The sequence below is a fragment of the Brachyhypopomus gauderio genome, unplaced genomic scaffold (assembly GCF_052324685.1).
Source record: "Brachyhypopomus gauderio isolate BG-103 unplaced genomic scaffold, BGAUD_0.2 sc108, whole genome shotgun sequence".
Lineage (NCBI taxonomy): Eukaryota > Metazoa > Chordata > Actinopteri > Gymnotiformes > Hypopomidae > Brachyhypopomus > Brachyhypopomus gauderio.
In genome coordinates, this window is record NW_027506929.1 from 337,022 (window position 1) to 359,521 (window position 22,500).

A 22,500-nucleotide genomic window follows, 5' to 3' on the forward strand; every position below is an offset into this window, starting at 1 on the left:
CTGGTCAGCCAGTTGAATCTGGAAATATCTCATTCCCGTGCCCAGTCGCAGCCGGAGACTGACCACAGATCAGTGGCAGCTTGTCACCAGCAAAGAACAAGTATACACTACAGCCTTCTGATGAGCAGCGGGGCAATAAATTCATTTATCATCATTTTATGCCTCATCAAACACTTTGCCAGCCCCCTCCATGGGAGTAACACAAATTAGCCAGTGAAAAAGCAGTCATTTTTTTACTGGGACTCTGTAAGTGCTTTTTGATTGCCTTCTCCAACAATTCTTCCTTTGACAAGCTAATAAATCAGATCTGTTGAAGACAGGGCTGACTTCAGCTCAAACACAAAAGGGGAAAAAACGTGGAGTAAGTGGGATGATGTGGAGTTTGGGTTCAGACAAACGTCTCGCTCTGTTTAAGGCGTTCTTCTTTGAGAAGTAAAGGGTTGAGATCGCAGAGTCATGTTGGAATGATGGGAACGGTCTCCACGTGAACGGTCTCCACGTGAACGGTCTCCACGTGAACTGTTTAAGCCTGGACTCTTCTCAGCATGCGCTGCTTGTAGACATGGCTTTCCGCATCGTCATCAAAAACGATGATCGTAGTCCATAATGTGCGCAAGTGTGCACACAACTCTTCTCTGTTTTCTTTGCTTTGTTTGCTGGTCAGGTGAACTGTTTAGCACGGTAAGACATCTCAAGTCCAGATGGCCGTTTTACCGACGGCCAGGGAATTAGGCACCAGACTGGAAATAGCGCCCGGTGCTGAAAACGAGGTCAATCAATTATTTGAGCCTGGGCAGGCGTTAGGCTAGTAGTCTATGTAACAGGTATTAGCGCATTTGACTCGGGCACGTCTGGTGGTTCGGGTAACCGCACTCTCGCTGCGGGGATGAGCTAAGACCATAGTTGGCGTTGTAGCTGACGAAAACAGCTCGCGAATGAGCTTAGCTTCTTCCGCTTGGCTGTAAAGCACACTGCCAATCAGCGAGCTAGGAAGCCCTCTTAGACTGGAACATGGCCATCAAAATGTTTCTGCAAAGACTTCAGCATCGTGAAGGGAAGAAGAAACCCTCATCGGCGGTCATATGTTAAAATGAAAAAAAAAAGACTCTTATGAAAGCAGAAACTGGCAGGTTCGAGACTGTAACTTCTTTTTTAACGGTGTCAGCAGTGTGAGCACACGTTAAGTTGTTCAGCTGTTACATTTAATATTTGAATGAAAGCCTAAGCAAAGGAATTTTGGGAAAAGTTACTGCTGGCTTGTGATTGGCTAAAAATTGTAGGACATCACTAGGCAACTGCATAATTAGCATGTGTAATGCTGCGATGTGTGATGTTCATAAAGAATCCTCTAAGTGTGTGTGTGTGTGTGTGTGTGTGTGTGTGTGTGTGTGTGTGTGTGTGTTTGTGTTTGTGTTTGTCCTGGCCCACTGTTGTGAGGGTGAGTATTACAGAAAAGCACCTCTTCCCTCTTTCTCATTAGTGTTCTCTCCACACACACACAAATACAGCCCCCCCCCCCCCCCCCCCGCACACATACACAGAAATACCCCCCCCCCCCCCCACACTCTCACACACACACACACACACACATACATACCCACACACACATGCATGCACACACGCACGCACAGTGCTGCCTGCACACAGCTCAAAATAACCCCAGTAAAGCAGCAGCCGTTTATCTGTATCTGGGGAGCTGATCCAATTACAGAGCTCACATTTGCATCCATCAGCCTGTGCGAAAGGGAAAAAACGCCGAGGGAAAAACTGGTCAGTTATCCTCCTCCCAAAACAGGAAAATAAACGAAAGAAAAATTACACAAGCGCGTGGTATTCTTTCACGCGACTTCCATCTGCGATTGCGATGCCCTCCCCCAGGTGGCCGACCGATAATGGCTCCTCTCCGCCGCTATCTTACAGAGAGACGCATCCGAGTGGTCATTACGCTAAATATCAGTGTCATAATGTGAAACAGATGTCTGGAAGAAAGGGATCATTTAAAAGGGCAAATGTAAATAAACAGTTGGGCAAACTTGTAGACCTCCCTCCATTTCGTCATTGCTCCAACCCCCACCACACCCACCCCCACCCGCGTCTCTCCTCCATTGCGCTAGCTCCTCCCTCTCGTGGACCCTCTGAAGTCCCTGCAAAGAAAACAGTTCATCAATCTTCATCAGAACCATTAAGAAAGGAATAATGGGACCCTCTTATCTCGCTTAAATGCTGCCTTGGGGCTCGAAGGATAGCCGGCAAATGTGTCGACATTTTTTTAAACTTTTTTTTTTGTGTGTGTTGGTTCATTTACTTATATAACGAGAGAGAAAACTGAAAGGCACTTTGTATTCTTACCAGGACCCCTAAGGTTTGGCATGGTTAATAAACGGTATGCGTGTATGTACAACAACATTATAAGCGAAAAAGAAACAATTTCAGATCAATACAATGTGTGTGTGTGTGTGTGTGTGTGTGTGTGTGTGTGTGTGTGTGTGTGTGTGTGTGTGTGTGTGTGTGTGTGTGTGTGTTTACACATTACAGTGAGTGTTATTTGGAGCGGAATAGGACGACATGAAGGGTAGCTCCATAGGTTCCGTTCTCTAGTCTCTAATTCTTCTTAAAATCATTCTGAGGGAGCTGACTTCGAATCAATATACCCACTTTACAAATAAATGTGTGTATGTGTTTGTGAGTGCGTGATCGCGCGCGCGCGCGCGTGTGTGTGTGTGCGTGCGTGCGTGCGCGTGTGTGTGTGTGTGTGTATGTAGCTCGGGTGGACGAAAGGTTGTAGCTGTTGGTGTGTGCGCGCTTGTGTATTTAAGGCAGCTAAGGTGTATAATACTTCATGCCAGTAGACTAACAGCTAGCGTACCCTGCTTACGTCACGCAGACAAAAGAATCCACAGCAAACCGCAGCACTCACTCGCAAATTCAGATGACCACGATAGTTCCCCGGGTCTGAGGTTTTTACTCGCTGCGAACCAGCGAGCAAAAGTATGAGCTTTGCAGTCCTCCATAAAATCACCATCAGCGTTTATAAGGTAATTCGTGGTTTATGTGGCTTTAACATTTACACCTAATAAAGGCCATTAATGTCCCACCTCAGAAAGTTATTTATTTGTCTATTTATTTATTTATTTATTTATTTTATTGTATTTATTTATCCTGGAAAACCAGAAGGCTGTTTGACTTAATTCTGTAATTTATTAACTAACATAAAGGCTATGCCACTGTACAAATCCAACAAAAATCTATTATTCCGTTGCCTAGAGAAACTTATGATCTTATTATTTTTGGTCAGTGTTGTTCTTCTTTAGCATAATATTTTATTTATGTATGAAGGCTTCACTTGAAACATCAGACAGCCGAAAATGACGTGTGTAATCTCTCCCCAGAGAACCGCACACGGGCTATACGAAAATAGTGGTGAAGTCCGGACTAAAGTGGGGGTAAACAGCAGAAAATCGTGCGTTGTCAGTTAATCTGAGTGGGTTTACATTGTGCCCCTGCCTATTTCGTATGTTCCTTAAACATGAAGGATTTATAAGTGCTGAATGCGGCGTGACACAGCCGAAGCGTTCTTTACGCTTTCTCTCTTCTTCTGCCAATCGCGGAGTCTTTAAAAGCCGACGGAATGCTACACGTCAGACAAGCCCTGACAGCTATTTGATTTTAGGGGAGAAAATGGGCTAATTTGTGAAAATTAGGCCCCGTGGCCGCGTCACACTCCTCGCCCCTGCGCGAACACGGAGTGGAGAGGAACAGCTGGCCTGAATTTTTAGCACCCATAATTAATTAAGAGCTTCCTCAGTGGGACCGGATGATTAAATAAAAGGGAGGCGGTACTCCCAGCATGCTCTAGTGAAGAGGCCACTCTGTTTCAGCTTTGTGATAGAGAGTTAGGGCGCGGATGACGTTGCGAGGGGTGAAGTGATCGCAATTCTTTTCTCGTTGACAAATGCCACAATATTCCCCCCCCCCCTTTTTTTCGGCGCACTTACAAAAGACCCTTTTCTTCAGCGTCGTATTCCTGTTAGACTGGGTTTTCAATATTTTCTTCTTTGCACCTTTTTTACTTAAACTAAGTCTCACAGCATGTTGTTCACTTCAAGGAGCGAGTTGTGGGGAAACAGACGGCCGTGTACTTGACTAAACCTGCTCTGTTGCTTTACACAGATGTCCCGGCATATAATGTAAGCAGGTCAAAATAAAAAGGGTGTCCTTTTACACGATCGGGCTGAAGTTGATTCGGCTCAGCTGGAGACTTGTTACTGATGAGGGATCATATAGACACTGGCTGTTATTAGGTGCGGCTGTTGATATAAAAGTCGAAATCCGTTTTGGAACACTTGGTCCAGTACATTTTAGCGTTGGTTTAACAGCGCTATTATCCGCAGGTTCCGATTACCCCGTGCACATTCTTGTTTGGCGAGGCCTTTCACGCGCTGGGCTATAGCGTGGCAGGTGTCAGTTCAGCACGCGATGGCGTGAGATCAGTCAAACGACAAACGTCGAAAAAGACAGTCTCTTCTGTTTCTGATTCGATGCCAAAGCCCCCTCATGGCGTTTTTATACCCACCATCAACCGTATCGGTATTAAAAGCATTAATTTATACACCTGCATTTTATTATAACATTAAGGCCTGTGTAATGAAAACACTCCAGTCAAAATTTCACGTGACTTTCACAAAGCATATCAGAGTCCACAGCTAGTTCTGACAGACTTACGTTAAAATGATGGATTCTAGTAGTGTACACTTGTTTGCTTTCTGAATGGTGCTCTACGCAAAGCGCATAACGATGCCTTCGTGGGTCCTGCATATGGAGTGAAAACGCAATTCTTTAGCATTTTCCCTTCATCTCTGCTTTTTAAATGTCCAGATGTCATCTTATCCAATTCTTTGAATTTCACATGTTAATATATAGCGTCCATTATATATTGCAAAAATAAATAATTCCACAATGTTCAGCACAGCACAAAGATTTTTTATCCTAATTCCGTCGAGGATTTCTATACCTATATATATATATATATATATATATATATATATATATATATATATATATATATATATGAGATCTGTTTATTTATTGATTTTTCGTTTTTGTTTTTGATCTGTGGTGATTCAAGTTTTAAACTGTTGCTGCAGTTGTGTGCGCACGTCCGTTCTTCTGTACGCGTTGCATCGAATAAACGCCACACGGGGCCGATTTTTACACATACACGACATACTACGTCACTAATCACCCAGGCCCACAAATAAAAAACCGAAGTCATAATTATCCAAATTCTGAAAAAAAATGTTGATAAATGGTTGCTTAAATGTAAGTTTTCTATCTCCAGTTTCCTTCTGTTTTCATTTTGAGAATAACCTTATTCCGTTTTCTACGTGGGAACTGTCTGGTGCTCACTTAACATGCACGCGCTGTTCTCGGCTTCCGAACAATGAGCCAGAGAACCATTCAACTGGAAGAGAGGCGAAGAGAAGTTGAACAAAGTTTTGCAAGATCATCGTAGAGTTCGCTCCTAACCCGACATTCAAGGTTTATAAAACTTCGGCTGGTTTCGGTTGACCTGGTTCTAAATATGCTTGTAGGATTGATTGATATATAGCTATGTGGGACTGATGTTCGATATTAATTAGGGTTCTGGCGTATATGAAATTATCCAATTGTTATCATAACGTCCTAGCAAATTTTTATGAAGCACAAAACTGTATATATCTCCCACATATCGTCGTTTTTCGTCGTGCTGTGAAATTTACACATCAAATAAAGACGCTGTCGCAGATCAGTCACGTGGTTGGGGCCTTTGGAAATATTTCCAAAGTTGATAGAAGCAAAATATAGAAGGTTTAATTAATTGATTAAAATAAATGTTGGTGTTTTTTAACCTATTCAAATCAGAAATAAGTGGGATAGAATTTAAACAAATATAACTGAACCCATTGAGTTTTTTCTGCAATGTTCAAAAGATTGAATTCTCCCGATTCCCCCGACTGTACTCAGACTTTGAAATCAGGTATTTCGCATTTTAAATTGATCGATTTAAACGTTCTGTGGATTCTGTCGTGCAAAAAATATGGCCGTAAATTATCAGTATTTCAGGCCTGTGCAAGTCGACAGCTGAGAGAGAAAAATATATCCGTAATATGAAAATTCAAACGAATAATTTTTTTTACTTATGCAATATAATGTCTTTTGGCACTCAACATCAGCTTCTTCTTCTTCTTCTTCTTCTTCTTCTTCTTCTTCTTCTTCTTCTCGTTCTTTTTTTCTTTTTTCCCCTAAACTTCTGAAAGGCATTCATGCACATATGGAGCATTGCATCAAGTGCTTCAATTCCTTGAGGGACCAGCGAAGAAAAACATAATTATGCTATTTAGGCGGGTGGCGGCTCCAGCCCACTCTGAGAGATTAAATATAGCCGCCCCCTCGTCCGCTGTGGCGCGAGAAGGACACTCGCGCCGGGGGAATTCAAAGAAACCCAGGGGACTATTCAACTGGAGTGCGCAAAGTAAACTAAGGAGATTAATGACACGACCTCAGACTTAAGCAAGCTGCTTCACTTCAATATTATTATTATCATTATTATTATTATTATTAGTATTATTATTATTATTAGTAGTAGTAGTAGTAGTAGTAGTAGTAGTAGTAGTAGTAGTAGTAGTAGTATTACATGGATTGAATCGATCCTATTTTAAAGCTATCGAATAATAAAGTTGAAAAGAAAGATTTAATGCACAAATGTACAATGTACAAATGCAGACTAACAGGGATGAGGTCATTAATTGGTTCTTTCTAAAATACGCAACGCTTTACATCTTTAAAGCATTAGTACATCTGGCAAATGACGATCAATAACATTCACGCCGCGTGCCAACACGCAAACTGAAGCCATACATATCGCCCTATTAATGACTCTTAATGCAATTTACCAAGAAGGTCGGCAATCAATAGTTAATCATATTTGCAGCAAAATAACATAAACCCGCATATTCACAGACATTTAGCCTATTTGTTTAGTTTTTTTTAATCACGTCTAACAGTGAAATCTCGTTTTGTGTTCACATCTTGTAACAAATTCCCACCTATTTTTTACATTTAAAGAGTCATAGTAGTGGTAATACTACTAGTAGTGGTAACAGCAATAATAATATTAAATAATAATGCATTTAAAATAATCATATATTAAATAGTTTGATTTAAATATGCTCAATTTTATTGATGTCTTTGAGACTATAATTTTAATCATTTAAATCATTTGTCTATATAAAGGACTGAGCGCGTAGCAGCAGCCTGACACAGCGCTGGTCCAGTTTGACAGAGGTCCATTCCTCGCGATGACACTTGAGAGATGTTCACTCTCAGTGTCTGTTTAAGAATGCAGGGTCGAAATTAGGAGCAAGTGTGACACCTACCTGCGGAGAGGGGAAGAGCTTTAGAATAGCGTTAAAGACCGACTGTGCCAGAGGGGCGTTTGCCGGTCACGGCACGTTCGCAACACTCTGCAGATCCATCCGCGCCTATAATCCAAAACGCTACTTATTTAGCCTTTTCCACCATTAATAATATAACAGGGCCGTATGCTCCTGGACCCACTCCGCGTCCGTACACGCATCACTGCGTGCTTCTAACTGCTTTGCCACGCCTTGGAAATAGTAATGAGGTCTAAATTTGGCATAAAATCGAACTCATTACCGGAGTTCGCCACCTGATTGCTTTGCATATAACACGACGCGGTTGGAGTATAATTGGGTTAAACGACTGCTTGACACTTTTGCCAGTGTTGTCATATCAATATTCACCTGCTGGACCACTTCCCCGTGTGCAAATCAGTGCGAACTATTGTCTATCGTATAGGTTATCAAAGCAAGCTAATACCAACACGGGAGAAACAAGGAGTCAGCCGTGAAGTGTATCAGGAAATATCCTATTTGATTCAACGGGCCGCCGATATGAATTTTCTTTTATGTTTATGTATTTTCTCCAGTTCGTGAAGAAATTCTTAACACACAACCAACCCAATATTTCTAAAAGCCTAATTGTTCCTATCGTTTTACGCCAGAAAAGTCCGAAATATTAGCCTGTGTTTACGCTTCTTGGTGCAGCTGTCGTTCATAATCAGACAAACGTCCAAAACAATGGCTGCACACGTGTATTTTCATAATTTACTTCAAAGATAATGTATTGTCCATTTTAAATACAAAAATGCTACATTAAATATACATATTAGTCTTTAATACAAATAGACTCAGGCGGCCGCAGCGTTTAAGACAATTCTTAGATGTTACATCTTGATTAACCATTCAGAAACTAAGATTTGAAGATAAGCATTTACTCAGAAAATAACTGTCCTCAGAAATTCCTTTATCAGTATTATTATTTTTTTCTTCTTGTTCTTCTTCCTCTTCTTCTTTTTTATGCAACCACAAATAAATAATAGTCCGTGAGACTGGAGATGAATCCAGTATTAAATGTTTGACATACCTTTCTTTAGTTCGTAAGGTGAGTCTTTACAGAGATCTACCTGCGTTTGGCTTCTGATTTTGTTTTCTCTGGCCAAAGCCTCGGCTCGGCTTAAAACAGTCTGACTTAATCCATTGAAGTGCGCCGTGGAGCTCGTGTTAGAGCCGTGGTTGCTATGTAGGTGTCCGAAGGTGCCATAGTTCGTGTAGCCAGGATAAAACGGGGACGTGTAGTAAATAGGTCGCGAGAGGACCGTGCTGTTTGGGAGAGGGCACTGGGGTGAGGTCCGGGTCGGCGATGCCGCGTTGGTCGCGATGACTGTGCTTTGACCCAACCCCGTAGCCTGCGGCGCCTCGTGCCCCCCTTTGCACCTGTCCGAGGACGTAGCTATCTCTGCCAGGGACCAAAGTTTAGGTTTGGGGACAGACGGCGGGGGATGAATAACAGACGTCACGTTGCTATTCACTGAGCCCGCACCGTGAACAAGTTCTGACGGCTTCTCTTGCGCAATTAGTTCATTCCCTCTTTGCACGACGGAGGGCGAAGAGGTGGTGGGTTTAGCGGGTTCCGCAAGCAAATCCGTCCTCACTTCTGAGTCTTTTAATTCCGAGTCGGTCAGAAGAGGATCCAGATCTTTAGTGTGAGTTTCCTCTTTAAACCTGTCGCACGGCGCTTCTCCCGGGTTGATGAGTTTATGATCTGAAGCAAAAGGGGAAAAAAGCGATTTTGCTTAATTAGATCAAAATACTGGATCTCCTTTCATTATGTCTTTGGGGTTGTTTCATTCAAATATTTCTCATAGTGTGTTTTATAAACCGGCACTGAATAAATATTTTATTTGTTAAAAAACTAAGTTAAAACGTGATTTGAATTTAGACAACGGTGAGCATAACATGCTCAACGGTTAACATAATAATAATAATAATAATAATAATAATAATAATAATGACAATAATAAGATTTATGATTGACTAATAATAATAATAATAATAATAATAATAACAATAATAATAATAATAATAATGATAAATGGCATTCAGCACACCAGCTGTGCCCTTATTATGTAGCCAAAGATAAATGGATTGCAAAACATCATACGTCACTAGCAATTCTTAGTCCATAAGAAGTCAAATTAGACGAGTTCAAGGTGATTATTATTTAAAGCAATTGTCCTATTATAAATAATATACCACCATTAACCAGCAATCAATTTTGCGCCCGAAGTGGAAACGACTGCGATGAAAAATTGATGATTTTTTCCACAGACCTGTCTCTGTGTCTGTCGAGTCTCCCTTGTCCACAGGCTTGCTAGGCTCGTCGTCGTCATTCTTCTCCAGATCGATGTTCTCGTCTTCTTCTTCGTCCTCGCTCCGGTTCCTCGGTGTCCAGGTCATCTTGTTCTCCTTCTTCAGCCTCCTCCTGGCGTTGGCGAACCAGGTGGACACTTGAGTGAGGGTCATTTTGGTGATGATGGCCAACATGATCTTCTCGCCCTTGGTGGGGTAGGGATTTTTCCGGTGCTCGTTAAGCCAGGCTTTCAGAGTGGCAGTGGCGTCCCTGGTTGCGTTCTTTCTGTAAGCTGGGTCACCATAGGGGTACGAACCCAAGGGAGCTGCGTACGGATGATACCCTATAGAGCCGGCCATGCCCGTTGTATGATCATATGGGGAACTCTGCAATAAACCCAGCGAAATGTTATTAGGACAACTATAGTCCAAACACCTTTTTAAACCTGCACATGATATAGGTTAAATATACTAATAAATATATCAAAACTTACCGATCAAAAATATCCAAAATATACACACAGCGCGCGCGCACACACACACACACACACACACACACACACACAAACACACACACACATACACACACACACACACACACACACACACAAGCGCGTGAACTCACACAATGTAAATCTAATTAATCAAAAGGTTAACACACCAAATAACAAACTTTTTCTTTATTTTTACGACGTATTTTTTTTAGTAAACTATTGCACTCAAACTTTTTGTACTCTGCAAGCTGTCCTAGTTATTTACACGTCGTTTCTCTCTCCGTCTGCTTCTCTCTATATTTCTCCCTCTCTCTGTGAATTTTCAGCAATGCCCATTCACAGATTAGCTGGGTATTGGATATATTTAATTAAATTATTAGGTTACGGCGTATTGTTTCGGCTCGGATTTATTATACTAAACCTTTATTAAAATGACCCGTAAATAATTTTAACTGTTTGGGATATAAACAATGACCGAGGCTGTTTCACGCACAAGAAAACGAAGCATTTCAAGATTGCTTTGCACGTTTCACTTCAGTACCTTTGAACTATATATATGACTAAGACAAATACGCCGCACATGATGGCTGCTCAACATTATTGCTCGATTTGTTTTCCAAGACATTTGAGCTTTTCGCCCCCCTCCTCCCCCATCCCCGTTTTTTTCTTTAACGAAAACCTTCTGACTGTTGCGGTTTTATCGTAATATTTACTGGCAAAGAAAGTCAGCCAAAGCACACTATATGAGAATGTATTTTTCTTCCTACTGTAACTGATTCACTGACATAAACGAATGGTAAAATAAGCGGCGTGACTCAAAATGCGCGAGACGCGCCTTAGAAATATAAAAACAATCGTTGCAATAACTTTCACAGCGCGCGAACAGGAACGGGCGCTCGTGCACTCACCACGTACGAAGTGAAAGTGGCGGCGGCCGCCGCGTCGGCGCTATACGGGAGATGGGAGTTGTAACCAGGCGAGGCGCTGGTGAACGCTGTAGATCCGGCATAGGGAGCGAAAGCGGAGCCCGACGAAGATCTCCCAAGTTCCTCGGTCCTCGGTCCCGAGATCACGCTCGTGCTGTACGCTGGACATGAATACAGTGCCAAAGAAGCGGATGGTTGATACAAGTAGCCCTGAGGGTACGCCATGGTGGAGCTCAGAGAATAAGCTTCTCTGCTGTGTACTCTTTCCCTTACTCTCTCACGCACTCGCCGCGCTCGCGCATAGAGCCCCAAATAAACAGACCTACGTCTGTCCTCTTCGTGGTGATAGCAGTGGAAATTAAAATTAACGATGAATGCATAGACTTTGTGCTCGCTGATCTGTTGCTGTCAGTCGAAACCGAGCGGTAGTTTTCAGTTACGATCGAATTTTCGACCCACTTCCTTGCTGTCTTTCCTTGCTGTGTCTCTCATGCCGTGCGGGAGAAGTTTTTTTTTGCTTTCGGATGGGGCTTTGCTTCGGAGAGTGTCCTGCCAGGATGCTAAGTTGGAAATTGAGGATTCTGACGCCTACTACGTGCCTCACGCTCCTCCTCTCGGGCGTAGCCATCGAAGGAAAAGGAGAGCTTGCGCTGGGTTACAGCTGCCCTGCCTGAATCTCTCTCTCTCTCTCTCTCTCTCTCTCTCTCTCTCTCTCCCTCCCTCTTTCTCTCTCTCTCACTGACACGCTCACACAGAGACATTCACTAACAACCCCCCCTTCCTCTTGCGTCTAACAAGCCTCATTGCTTTAGACTGAGCTGCTCCAACCCCTGGATGGCGATCTCACGCGAGCCAGTACATCAGTTCCAACTTTCCTCATTTTCTAAATACATGAAGCCGTCACTTTCACACTTGATTAGTAACAAATGGGCTGTTGTCCGCCAGAGACTGCTTGCCAGACGCAAGAGGAGACATGCCTCATGTTCTTTTTGCTGCTCTTCGTCTTCCAGGTTTTTGTGTGCATTCGTCTTGTCATGTTGATGTATACACAAGAGTAGGTGGGTCGGAACAGCAGAACAGCAGCGGAGAACGGGACGATCCAATAGCGCTGTTTATACATTTCTGCGGTCGATAGAAGTTAATAAGAATGGGCACGCGAATTATTGCTGTGCTAATCGAAAACAGCTCCGTGAACAACAGTTGTACAACTATCATCATTATTACAATACAAAACACTCGTCCAGTAAATGTGATCGCGCCCCTGGCTAACGTCTCGGCGTCAAAGGGGTGAAGAAGTAATTTTTGACAGGTGATAACTGATTTGTTCGCTGGACACTTTTCTCCTTCGATCCCGGAATAAACCAGATCGTCTTCTTTTTCATCTTAAAGCCCCCAGCATAGACAGATTAAGTCCACACGAACCACAGCAAATCCGCCACGGCCAGGGGCTGTAAGCCTCTTTGATTCAAATAGATATAACTCTCAGCGGCTAAGGATATCCCGATTTATGTAATTTTGTTTGCCTGAAGACCATATTGTGTGTGCCCATTGCCGTGGCTATTGTGACAATAAACAAGTGGAATTTAAACTAGCCTAAATATATAATTAACATTGTAACCACGACAAATGAAGATTCGCATGTTTTACTAGTCCAGTGTAAGCAGTCTTCTTAAATGATGGAACAACAAAAGACATCATAATTATTTATGCGCGTTCCTAATGAATATAACTCTAATCATAATTAGGCTAATACCATACATATTTATAAATTTATAATGTAGGCTATATATATAGTAGGCTATATATATATATATATATATATATATATATATATATATATATATACGTGGGTGTGTGTGTATACAATATAAAAATATTATTATATATACAATATATAACAATATAACAATATTATATATTGTTATATATATATTCTGAATTCAATTCTATGCATGGTGCATTCTGGATATGTTTACTTATTTTAACTGTCTAATATTCAACCAGCAGAAAAAAAATAAAATTTACAGAAGCTCAAAAAAGCTGTAAATGACGTTTTGAGGTTTGTATAAATGTAAATGTAGATTTGTATAAATGTAGATGTGTGCTGTTGGCAGTCTCGGCAGAGTTTTCTTTTTCTGGGTTGTTAAAATCCTCTCTGAGCCGAAAGGGATCGCTGTAGGCGCTGCTAAAAAGCGTCAGCGCAAGGTCACGTGCGCCCCGAGAACCTCTGGAGAGGGAAGAATGTTAGCGCTCGAGCGCAGTGGGCCGACCAGTTCGGGAGATACACACACGGTACATCCGAGGGAAAAGATGCCACAGTAATATTGTAATAAATATATCTTCATTTTTTTAAAGAACAATCATCTATCTTAAACTCGGAGATTCTTTTTTAACTGTGGTACTTGTCCTACTACTAGCTAATGTTTTATCTGTAATGTTTATTTACCATATTTAAATTAGGCCCACGTGTATTAAGGAGCAGGTAAAACAGAAGGGTGGTGCTTAATGCTGTTTTTCAATATCGTTCCTTTTCCCTCTCAGTTTGGACTTGATTCAGCCCTGAAGGATTTAACCCCCATTCAACGCCCCATTGGCCAATTATGTTTACAGTTCCTGCTGAAGGACATTATAAACGGCCAATGCTCCGTCACCTTTAAATAGCATACCGGTTGCCTAGGATACCTGAGTGAGGAAGCGCTCGGGTGACGTCAATATTCATTGATAGTCTATAATCGGCGATAATGACGTCCTCCTCCAGCAGGGCTCGAGCAGACGTGACGGGCTCGATGGGAGGACGGAGGGGAGCAAGCAGAAACCAGCTCGCGTGCTGTCGCCGAGGTAAGAAAGTCTCGGCTTCACGAGTTTTTGCGATCCGGCTGTGAGTTCCGAAACGCGCAATACGGCCAGCGTAGTTCGGCTACGGAATAGCGACTTTCTTCACCATAATGACAATTACACCGCGAATCTTTAGAGACACGCACACTATCGTCACTTCTACTGCCGTGTTCAGTTTAATCAGACAAAAAACCCAAGCAAACATAAACGTTGTATGTTTTGTAAAAATTGCTTAAATATCAGAATTTTATTGAGTGTAGGTCATTTATTAATAAACGCCCGGTTGACAAGCCTAAAATCACATATTGCAGCTGGGGTATTGTTGGACAATTAGGGTAGTCAGTCTTTAAGATGTGTAATATTAAGTAACTAAAGGCTGTTTTAAGTCGCGCGACCATCCTAGATTTGACTGGACTTGCAGAACGAGACACGCGACAGTGTCGTCACATTGGACATACAGATCATCCTTGCGTTCAGAAATGTTTTAATGTATTGACGTGTAACTTGTGCAAAATGTTAGCTTATAATTGACATTTAACACGGGGCAGAAGCGAGTGCTAATGAATGCTTCAAAGATGAAAGACTAATCAAAGATGGATTTTGAAAACTATTATGAGACAGAATTTTGTTCTAGTTCTATATTTACTATTATACTAATTGGCTTACATGTTCATGCAAATACGGGTTAAATGAAGTTGGAAAGCGATTGACACAAGGTTAGAGGTGTATCCCTCGAAAGCACGAGCCGACGGTAGCCTACCGCTCGTGTCCCCCCTCACGCGGATTTTAGCCACTCTAACCCTACTCTAAACCGATTAGTTGACGGCAAATATTCTTTGATGTATTAGCTGAGGGGTTTTGCCATTTCGAAGCCAATTGAAATTCAAAATAGCCTTATGTGCTTCAGGGAGATTCGCAGGACAATGCTGGATGTGATTTATATTTGACCTTGCAGTTTTATTAAATGAATGAATACAAGTGCTGCAGCAAAACAAACAAACAAAACAACTGCAACAATAATACATTTGCACATTTACAAATGAGTATTTTTATCCTAATGATTTATTTCTAAAATACCAGCAGAGAAGCTCCTGTTGAAGGGACATGTGCAGGGCTGATCTGAGGAGGGTTTGCTCATGTCCAGTGAAATGAATAATTAATTGGTGAGATGATTGAATAAGGTGGTTTAGACCAGGAAAAGTGCTGAACTCTGAGAAGCGATGGATCAGTGAGCCATGTGGGTTAAAGGGTAACACTAAAATGAGGAATTCACTTTGGAATTATGCCTTGATTAATTTGTCCATTCTTTCATGTAGGTGTTCATTCTTTTCTGATTTCATGGAATTGTCCTCACCAGAACAATATTCCTGAATTAAACTGTGACAAGGTGAGTCTTTGCTTTGCGCTCAAACCTATATGTTCTCATAATAAACATTCTCTGTTAAACATTAAAATGTAACTGTCACTGTGTGTGAATGTAAATACTGCTGGTATAGATATGAATATCAAAAGTTTATTAAAATTTGTTTATTTATAGAATGAATAATCTTCATATGTACCCAGTCCTGTCTTGAAGTCATGAAACATGTTCACTGTAAAGCCTAATAATGTTTAATACCTTACATATTCATATGTGACCATGAATCCTTTAGTGTAATAAATCTGCAGTATTCAGTAATGGGTTGCAGTAGTGATTTAATATGAATCACCTTTACTTTAAACCAATTTTGTGTAAACATTCATAGTTTTAATCCTAAATGTTAAAAACTGATTGGTATTAGGGTTGCCCTACCTGCCAGGACTTTGAAAACATGGACGTTTTTAACTACCCAGATTGAAAATGGTAGTCAATCTATAATCATTAAATGGCAGCACTGTGACATTTTATGTTCTCTTTGCATTCATGTGAGGCCTGTGAGCAAAACACAGTTTAGGACAACCATCTGATTTAATCAGCTCCACTTCTCATTGACATAGCCTTTATCCTCCTCAGTCAATTCCAAGACTGTGTGAGAGGGGGTCTGGGAGACCCGGTCCCTATGGCCGGACCTCCTTCAGCCTCTGGAGAGAGACCTACAGTTAGCTGAGCTAAACGATGAGGTGATGGTCCCGTTACGAGAATGGATTCAGAAATGAGAGATTTCAGACAAAGATTGCACGCCTTCTCTCTCTCTCCTGTCAGCTGGTTAAGATTATGATTGATTTGTTTGAGTATAGGAAGCAGGCATCAATTTTTTAAATGATTTTCCAATGCCCCACAACCCATCCCAAAAATATTTACAGTTGTAAGCACAGGACCCCATTTCTACTAGGCTAATATGTCTTCTCTATTCTCTGTCACTCACTCACTCACTCACTCACTCACTCACTCACTCACTCACTCACTCACTCACTCACTCACTCACTCACTCACTCACTCCTTCTGTCCCTTCCTCTCTTTTTCTCTCTCTGTTGGACTCTCTCTCTCTCTCTCTCTCTCTCTTTCTCTTTGTCCCTTTTCCATTCAACAGAGAATGAGGAGATTGGGGTAATACAGCTGAGGTCCATGACAAGACAAATGATCTGTAATTTTATTTTGAAATGAGTCAATAATTGTAGTGAGTAAAGGTGTATTGATTGAGTGTAATAAGTCCTGAGTGATTGGAACAGCAGTTCAGCCTGCAGGGGGTAAGTACAATGTGGATTCCAGTGTGTCCTGATCCAGGCCTAACCACCAGCCCTGCTGACACTGCTTTTCACACGCAACATTTTTGCCTTTTTCAGATGACTCTAGCAGAATTTAAGCAATTGGCTTTAACTAGAAATGTCATGCATGGCATGCATGTTTTGTGCAGTATTATTTACATTATTATAGCTGTTTGCAGGCCTAAAACATGACAATGTTTTTTTTTCTAATCCTGTCTACATAGAAACCAATGACAGTTAATGTCAAGAATATAGCAGCCATTTGGGAACACACACACACACACACACACACACACACACACACACACACACACACACACACACACACACACACACACACACACACACACACACACACTAGTAAATACCTCTCTAATGTACAAACTCTTTGCATACATTAACTGTCAACATGGCTATAATTGGTCTGGGAAAACACAAGTCGAAAGCCTCAGTCTCTGACCATTGATGGTAGTGCACACATAACATATCATAATTACTTATTTTGGAATAATTTTGTTATTCTTTTTCAAATGACACTCTGACAACAGACGTTACCTCTGTGTAAGAACCACTGCAGATCAAACGGATATAGATGGAGCCATATGGAGGTGGACAGACGTGCGATTTAAACAGCACCTCCATCATGTACTTATTTTTACCTGATCTACATTCAGATGCTCTATCATATCTCTCCTCTCTATCTCCTCCTCTCCTCCCCTCCCCTCCCCACTCCTCCTCGCTCCTTTCCCATGTATCATGCCTGAACTGTCCCGCACTAGAGGCTCAATCGTGAGTTTGTGTATTTGTAGCACAGACAACCTGCATCCTGGTAATGAGCAATGAACTGCCTCTACAGAAGCCGTGCTACAAACTCGTACCCTGGCATGTCTCTCTCTCCCTTTCTCTCCTCCCCCTCTCTCCTCCTTTCTCTCCCTCCCCCTCTCTCCCCCCCTCCCTCTACCCCTCCACCCCACTGTGGCGTCCTTCCGCTTCCCCGCCGGGCTCTTTGATGCCGTATCCTCTTACGTTTTGCTCTCTTCCCGGCAGCCATGTTTCCCCGCACTGCACCGGGCAGACGAGCGTCCTGTGTATTTGAAATGCAGATGGACGGTGCTGTGTCCAGGGTACAGGAGCCACACACCCTCTCCCAGTCTCTTCAGCTTCCTGCCTTCTTCCTGGAGAGAGACCCCCCCTCCCCACACACACCTCCACCAATCATCTGATGCCACTACTCCCTTGGGTTTGGGGTGTCAGGTATAATCTGCGGTAGCAGAAACGTGGACGACCCCGCTCCCCTCCCCCGTTAGGCTGATGTCTGAAGGTGCGTATGCGTATGACGTGTTTGTGGTACAGGGCAGGCATCGCTCATGCCAGCTGCACCGAGAAACAAGAGTTCTACATGTTTGTTAACGTTAGTGTAACCTGTTTCAGGCTATGTAATCTTACAATAATGTGCATGTATTTATTGTATAATATGAAGTTCAGGCAAGGTGTTGCTTTATCTATGGTTGCCATGGACAGCTTGGTTATATATTCTTTTCTTTTCTCCTGACTCTTGCTTTATACTTTTTTGCACAATATTTGCACAATATTATCCACTTGTCTTATCATTAAAATTTACATGTTCAAACCAGCAATCCAGAGTGCTAGAATAAATACAATAATATTGAACAAATAGAGGGAAACAATGAAGTGTAATCTCTCTGACATTGGCTGATGTATACAAACACACAAGCCCATTGTACTTGTATGATACTGTGACATTTGTGCTAGCAGTCTGAGAGGACAACACGAGGAGATTACACTGAGGTCATGTAGGATCCCGACACTCCAGCACACACTGTATACCTCTGGAATGTCCTGTCCTTTAAAGGGATATGAATCTGGGGGTGCACATTAGAACTATTCATGGAACAGCTCACCTGACTCAGTATGCTGATTCTAAACCAGTTCTGGAGTAGTAGCACTTATTTAGTCACACACATGGTAATTGGTATGTTTTGAGGGTAAACATTGAGCTGGTGTAGTGCAAATCTCTCTCTATCTAGCTCTCATTCTATCTATATCTATATATCTCTCATTCTCTTTCTCTTTCACAGATGGCCAAGCTTTGGGGAGGATTCTGCCTCGGGTACCTGTCTTACTGACCTGCTGTCCTTGAAAGACTCTCAGGTATTTCCCGTGTGTGTGTGTGTGTGTGTCTGTGTGTGTGTGTGTGCATATTTCACAGTCCCCTCTCTACCATGTGACTTCGGGTGCTTGGTGCCCCACTGTTATGTACTAGTGATCGGCCCCCTAATCCTCTCCTCTCTGGCTGTGGCATGCTGGTGTCTATGAGTGCACTCACCTTTCAGTTCCCACGAACATCTGTGACCTGGAGAAACGTGGTTCCACCCCGCTAACACAAACAGAGAAGGGAGATCAAAGGGAGGCTGGGCTCACCTGTGTTCCAGGAGAGAAAGCTGCTTAAACTGTCACATGACCCATACACAGGAACAAATCAACATGTCTGTTCCCAACTGCCTACGGTCACTGTGAGCCATTTGGATATCTGCCCAGACGCAGAAATCACACAAGTAGAAACAAGAGAGTGATGAACATTTTTTATTTGTGTTTTCATTAATAATATATGCCATATTTTCATTTACTCGATTTATGAGTGGTTAATTTCAATTAAATATTTTTAAAGGACTTTGATCAAACACAAGGAGCCTGTAAATTTGAAAATTACATAAATTATGACAAATCTTTAAAAACCTCTTTTCTGTACAGTTTTTACTCCAGCTCACAAAATGCTGTTGAAAATACATATTTTCAGTTATTTAATTAGTCCTTTATTAACTTTCATTAAAATCAAATAGATGTAAAAACAGTACAATTATCAATATATTTTCTTAGCTGTTAATGAAAGTGGAACATTAGTGTGAGCATGAAACACACAGAGAGAGAGAGAGAGAGAGAGAGAGAGAGAGTGAGAGAGAGAGAGAGAGTGTGTAATGAACATTTAACATATAACTACTGCCAATCAGCATGTTAAGGAATGATGGCAGTGAACACCTCTGCTGTAACAGCTTAGCACTTCACACTGTGATCCGGACCGTTCAGCCTTTCTGTGTGTGTGTGTGTGTGTGTGTGTGTGTCGGGGGAGAGGTCCCATCTCTTCGAGAGCAAACACTTAGTTATGCTCTCTATTCTGAGCATGAGGAAAGAGAAGTAAAGAGGTGAGCGGGTTGATGAAGGGTGGGTCCTCTTCAAGGTGAGGTTGAAAATCTTCCTATTTGAGAGTTCCTGTTTAAGTCCTGCTGTGAAAGAGAAACAGAATCAACAAGGGCTGAGTGAAAGTAGGAAAGAAAGAAAGAAAGAAAAAGAAACAACGGACCCTGAACAACAGCAGACATGTACCTACATTCCATCAGCTCTAATGGCACACATCTCCTCTCCAACAACTTTAATTAGTTGACTCTGTCATTGTTTTTCACTCCCTCAATCTCTGTCTTTATTTCTCTCCATCAATCTTTCAAATGGTATGTTCAGGTAACTGTAACAAACTGTAATGATAACTTGCCCAAATAAAGAGACAGTGAGAAAAAAAAGGTTGAAGAGGGAGAGAGGGAGGGTGGAAGAGACAGAGAGAGGGAGAGGGAGGGAGAGGGAGAGGGAGAGAGGGAGGGAGGGAAGGAGTGGGAGAAAAACCCATAATGCCCATTAGATGGATTTCATGCACGCCTCTGATCTGCCTAACTGACAGCAGTGTGTGTGAGGCAGAGTGTGTGAGAGACAGAGTGTGTGTGGCAGGGTCCTTTTAGTCTGTGTTTGCGCATGCGTTCATGTATGGCTGTCTGTCACACTGCCTATGAATGTGTGACCGAGTACAGTGTTGTGATGTGTGTGTGTGTGTGTGTGTGTGTGTGTGTGTGTGTGACACAGAGTGCAGTGATGTGATGTGTGTGTGTGTGTGTGTGTGTGTGTGTGCGCGCGCACGCACATATTGCCATTGTCTAAATGAAATAAAATACAGTAGCCTACAGGGATATCTCAACCTTGCTATCAGCTTTCGGACTCGGTGGTAAATGACTGTAAGTAGAACACAATAGGGACTAGATTCCTCTGTCTCAGACGATTGGCCTTTGACCGAACGCTAAAAAGTTGCTCACGGTAATACCACTGTGAAACGTGCCCTGAAACTTTGGTGAAACGCTGTCATCTCAAATTCCTCCACCAGTGACATGTCTACTTCTCCTCTTTAACACATTAAGAGCTTCTGCAATTAATTCTTTTGTACTGACATTTCTTTAAAGATGAAAACACCATCACCCATCCCCCAGTCTGTATCTCTCTCTCTCTCTCTCTCTCTCTCTCTCTCTCTCTCTCTCTCTCTCTCCCTCTCCCTCTCTTTCTCTCTCCTACACAAATTAGCTTTAGTCCTGCAGGGCAAAATGACAAGAGGTTACTTGGAGACTATGTGTTTAATTAATTGAAAAATGCTCAAATTGCTTTTACAGTTGTTATCTGGGGTGGAAAAAAGAAGAGGAGGAAGAAGAGGAAGAAGAAAAAAAAACTGGAATCAGCGTCGTCGGTGCTGGGGCATAATTAGCTCTCCAGGGAAATGGATATTTAGCTTTAGCAATGTTGCACCACTTAGGACACAGATTTCTATTTCGGTAATGAAGGGCCTGGGTTGTCGAGGAGGACAGCTGTGGGGGGGCGGGGGGGTCTCAGCTAGCTCCTCCATGCCGGGGAGAGCCACTGTGTCTGCTCTGAGTATGCCAGTAATGGATCTGGCAATGTGGACTCCCAGGGGCAGAGCTTTACCCAAAGTATTTAGGTTTCCAATTAAACCAAGGGGAAGCAGTATTCACTGCAGCAGGCATGCTGTGAAAAAAAAAAAGGAAAGAAAAAAGAGGTTGGGGGGTGGTGGCGGCCGCCGGGCCCTGAGAAACGCTGGGGGCTTGTGAGGAAAGAGGGTAAGAGACTGAGAGGAAGGGGAGGAAGAGGAAGAGGAAGGGCAAGTATAAAGTGCAAGAGGAGCTTTGTTTACTGCAGCTTTAATTATGTGTTGAACGGCATCGCTGGTGAGGTGGGACAGAGGAGGGTGAGCGAGAGATTTATACAGGGAATAAGAGAGAGAGAGAGAGAGAGAGAGAGAGAGAGAGAGAGAGAGAGAGATGGAGAGGGGCTGTGGGACTTTAATGATCTGGAGGAGATCAGTGAGGAGTGTTCTGAGAGGCCTGGTGCTGTGTGAGGTGGCTCTGTCCCTCTGGACCTAGCACTCCTCTGGGGCTCAGGTGCCAGCCTGCCACCCGCTTTAACTGTCCTACGTGTGTGTGTGTGTGTGTGTGTGTGTGTGCTTGCATGTGCATGTGTGTGTGCATGTATATGTGTGTGTGTGTGTGTGTGTGTGTGTGTGTGTGTGTGTGTGTGTGTGTGTGTGTGTGTGTGTGTGAGAGAGAGAGAGAGAGAGAGAGAGAGAGCAACTGAGTAAAGCTAGTTCAGGACCTGTTGGAGTAGATCACATTACTGAATAATGAGAAATACTCAGAACAAGGTCAGCACCTAACCTAAACATACTTTCATCTCACTAATTACTGTAATTACTGACAAATAAAATAGACTTTCTAAACCCCTTTTTTGCAGAGTATGTGTGCATTAATTTAATAATTTCTTTACATGTAAATAAAAAATCATGATTATGCTGAACTAAGGTAATAACGTTAATAAAAACATCTAAGATACACATGTTTAACAATGACAACTTTTTTGAAAGATTAAGCACATAAACATTTATCTTTACATAAAGGGTAAATACACACA

The 22,500-nt window shown here is 42.3% G+C and overlaps 1 protein-coding gene and 2 long non-coding RNA genes across 12 annotated transcripts in view; 1 reads left to right on the plus strand and 2 right to left on the minus strand.

The window, feature by feature from the left end:
• Positions 1-21,612, plus strand: part of LOC143497369 (uncharacterized) — a 32,727-nt gene extending 11,115 nt beyond the window's left edge. Inside the window, exons 1-6 of one of the 9 annotated variants that reach the window (XR_013125858.1) lie at positions 13,413-13,495; positions 13,711-14,007; positions 15,321-15,391; positions 16,515-18,010; positions 18,789-18,861; positions 21,192-21,612. This is a non-coding gene — a long non-coding RNA (uncharacterized LOC143497369). Of the gene's footprint in view, positions 1-13,412; positions 13,568-13,710; positions 14,008-15,320; positions 15,392-16,514; positions 18,862-21,191 lie in introns of those variants that run through there. The other 8 variants (XR_013125860.1, XR_013125859.1, XR_013125852.1 and 5 more) reach the window with 8 other exon arrangements.
• Positions 8,152-11,790, minus strand: irx5a (iroquois homeobox 5a). The gene is made up of 3 exons (XM_076993278.1): positions 11,152-11,790; positions 9,731-10,136; positions 8,152-9,162 (listed from the first exon to the last, which is right to left on the minus strand). Exons 1-3 carry the CDS (start codon positions 11,392-11,394, stop codon positions 8,468-8,470), a joined length of 1,344 nt encoding a protein of 447 aa, XP_076849393.1. The 5' UTR covers positions 11,395-11,790; the 3' UTR covers positions 8,152-8,467.
• Positions 19,478-22,500, minus strand: part of LOC143497370 (uncharacterized) — a 22,410-nt gene continuing 19,387 nt past the window's right edge. The window contains exon 3 of one of the 2 annotated variants that reach the window (XR_013125862.1): positions 19,478-19,991. This is a non-coding gene — a long non-coding RNA (uncharacterized LOC143497370). The remainder of the gene's footprint in view (positions 19,992-22,500) is intronic. The other variant, XR_013125861.1, reaches the window with a different exon arrangement.

What these genes read in the sequence shown, in the direction of transcription:
- irx5a (XM_076993278.1), bottom strand. Translation starts at nt 11,394, where the DNA reads ATGGCGTACCCTCAGGGCTACTTGTATCAACCATCCGCTTCTTTGGCA. An exon ending in CCACTTTCACTTCGTACGTG is followed by an intron (nt 10,137 to 11,151) that starts GTGAGTGCACGA and finishes GGTTTATTGCAG; the next exon opens with AGTTCCCCATATGATCATAC. An exon ending in CTCGACAGACACAGAGACAG is followed by an intron (nt 9,163 to 9,730) that starts GTCTGTGGAAAA and finishes CTTTTGCTTCAG; the next exon opens with ATCATAAACTCATCAACCCG.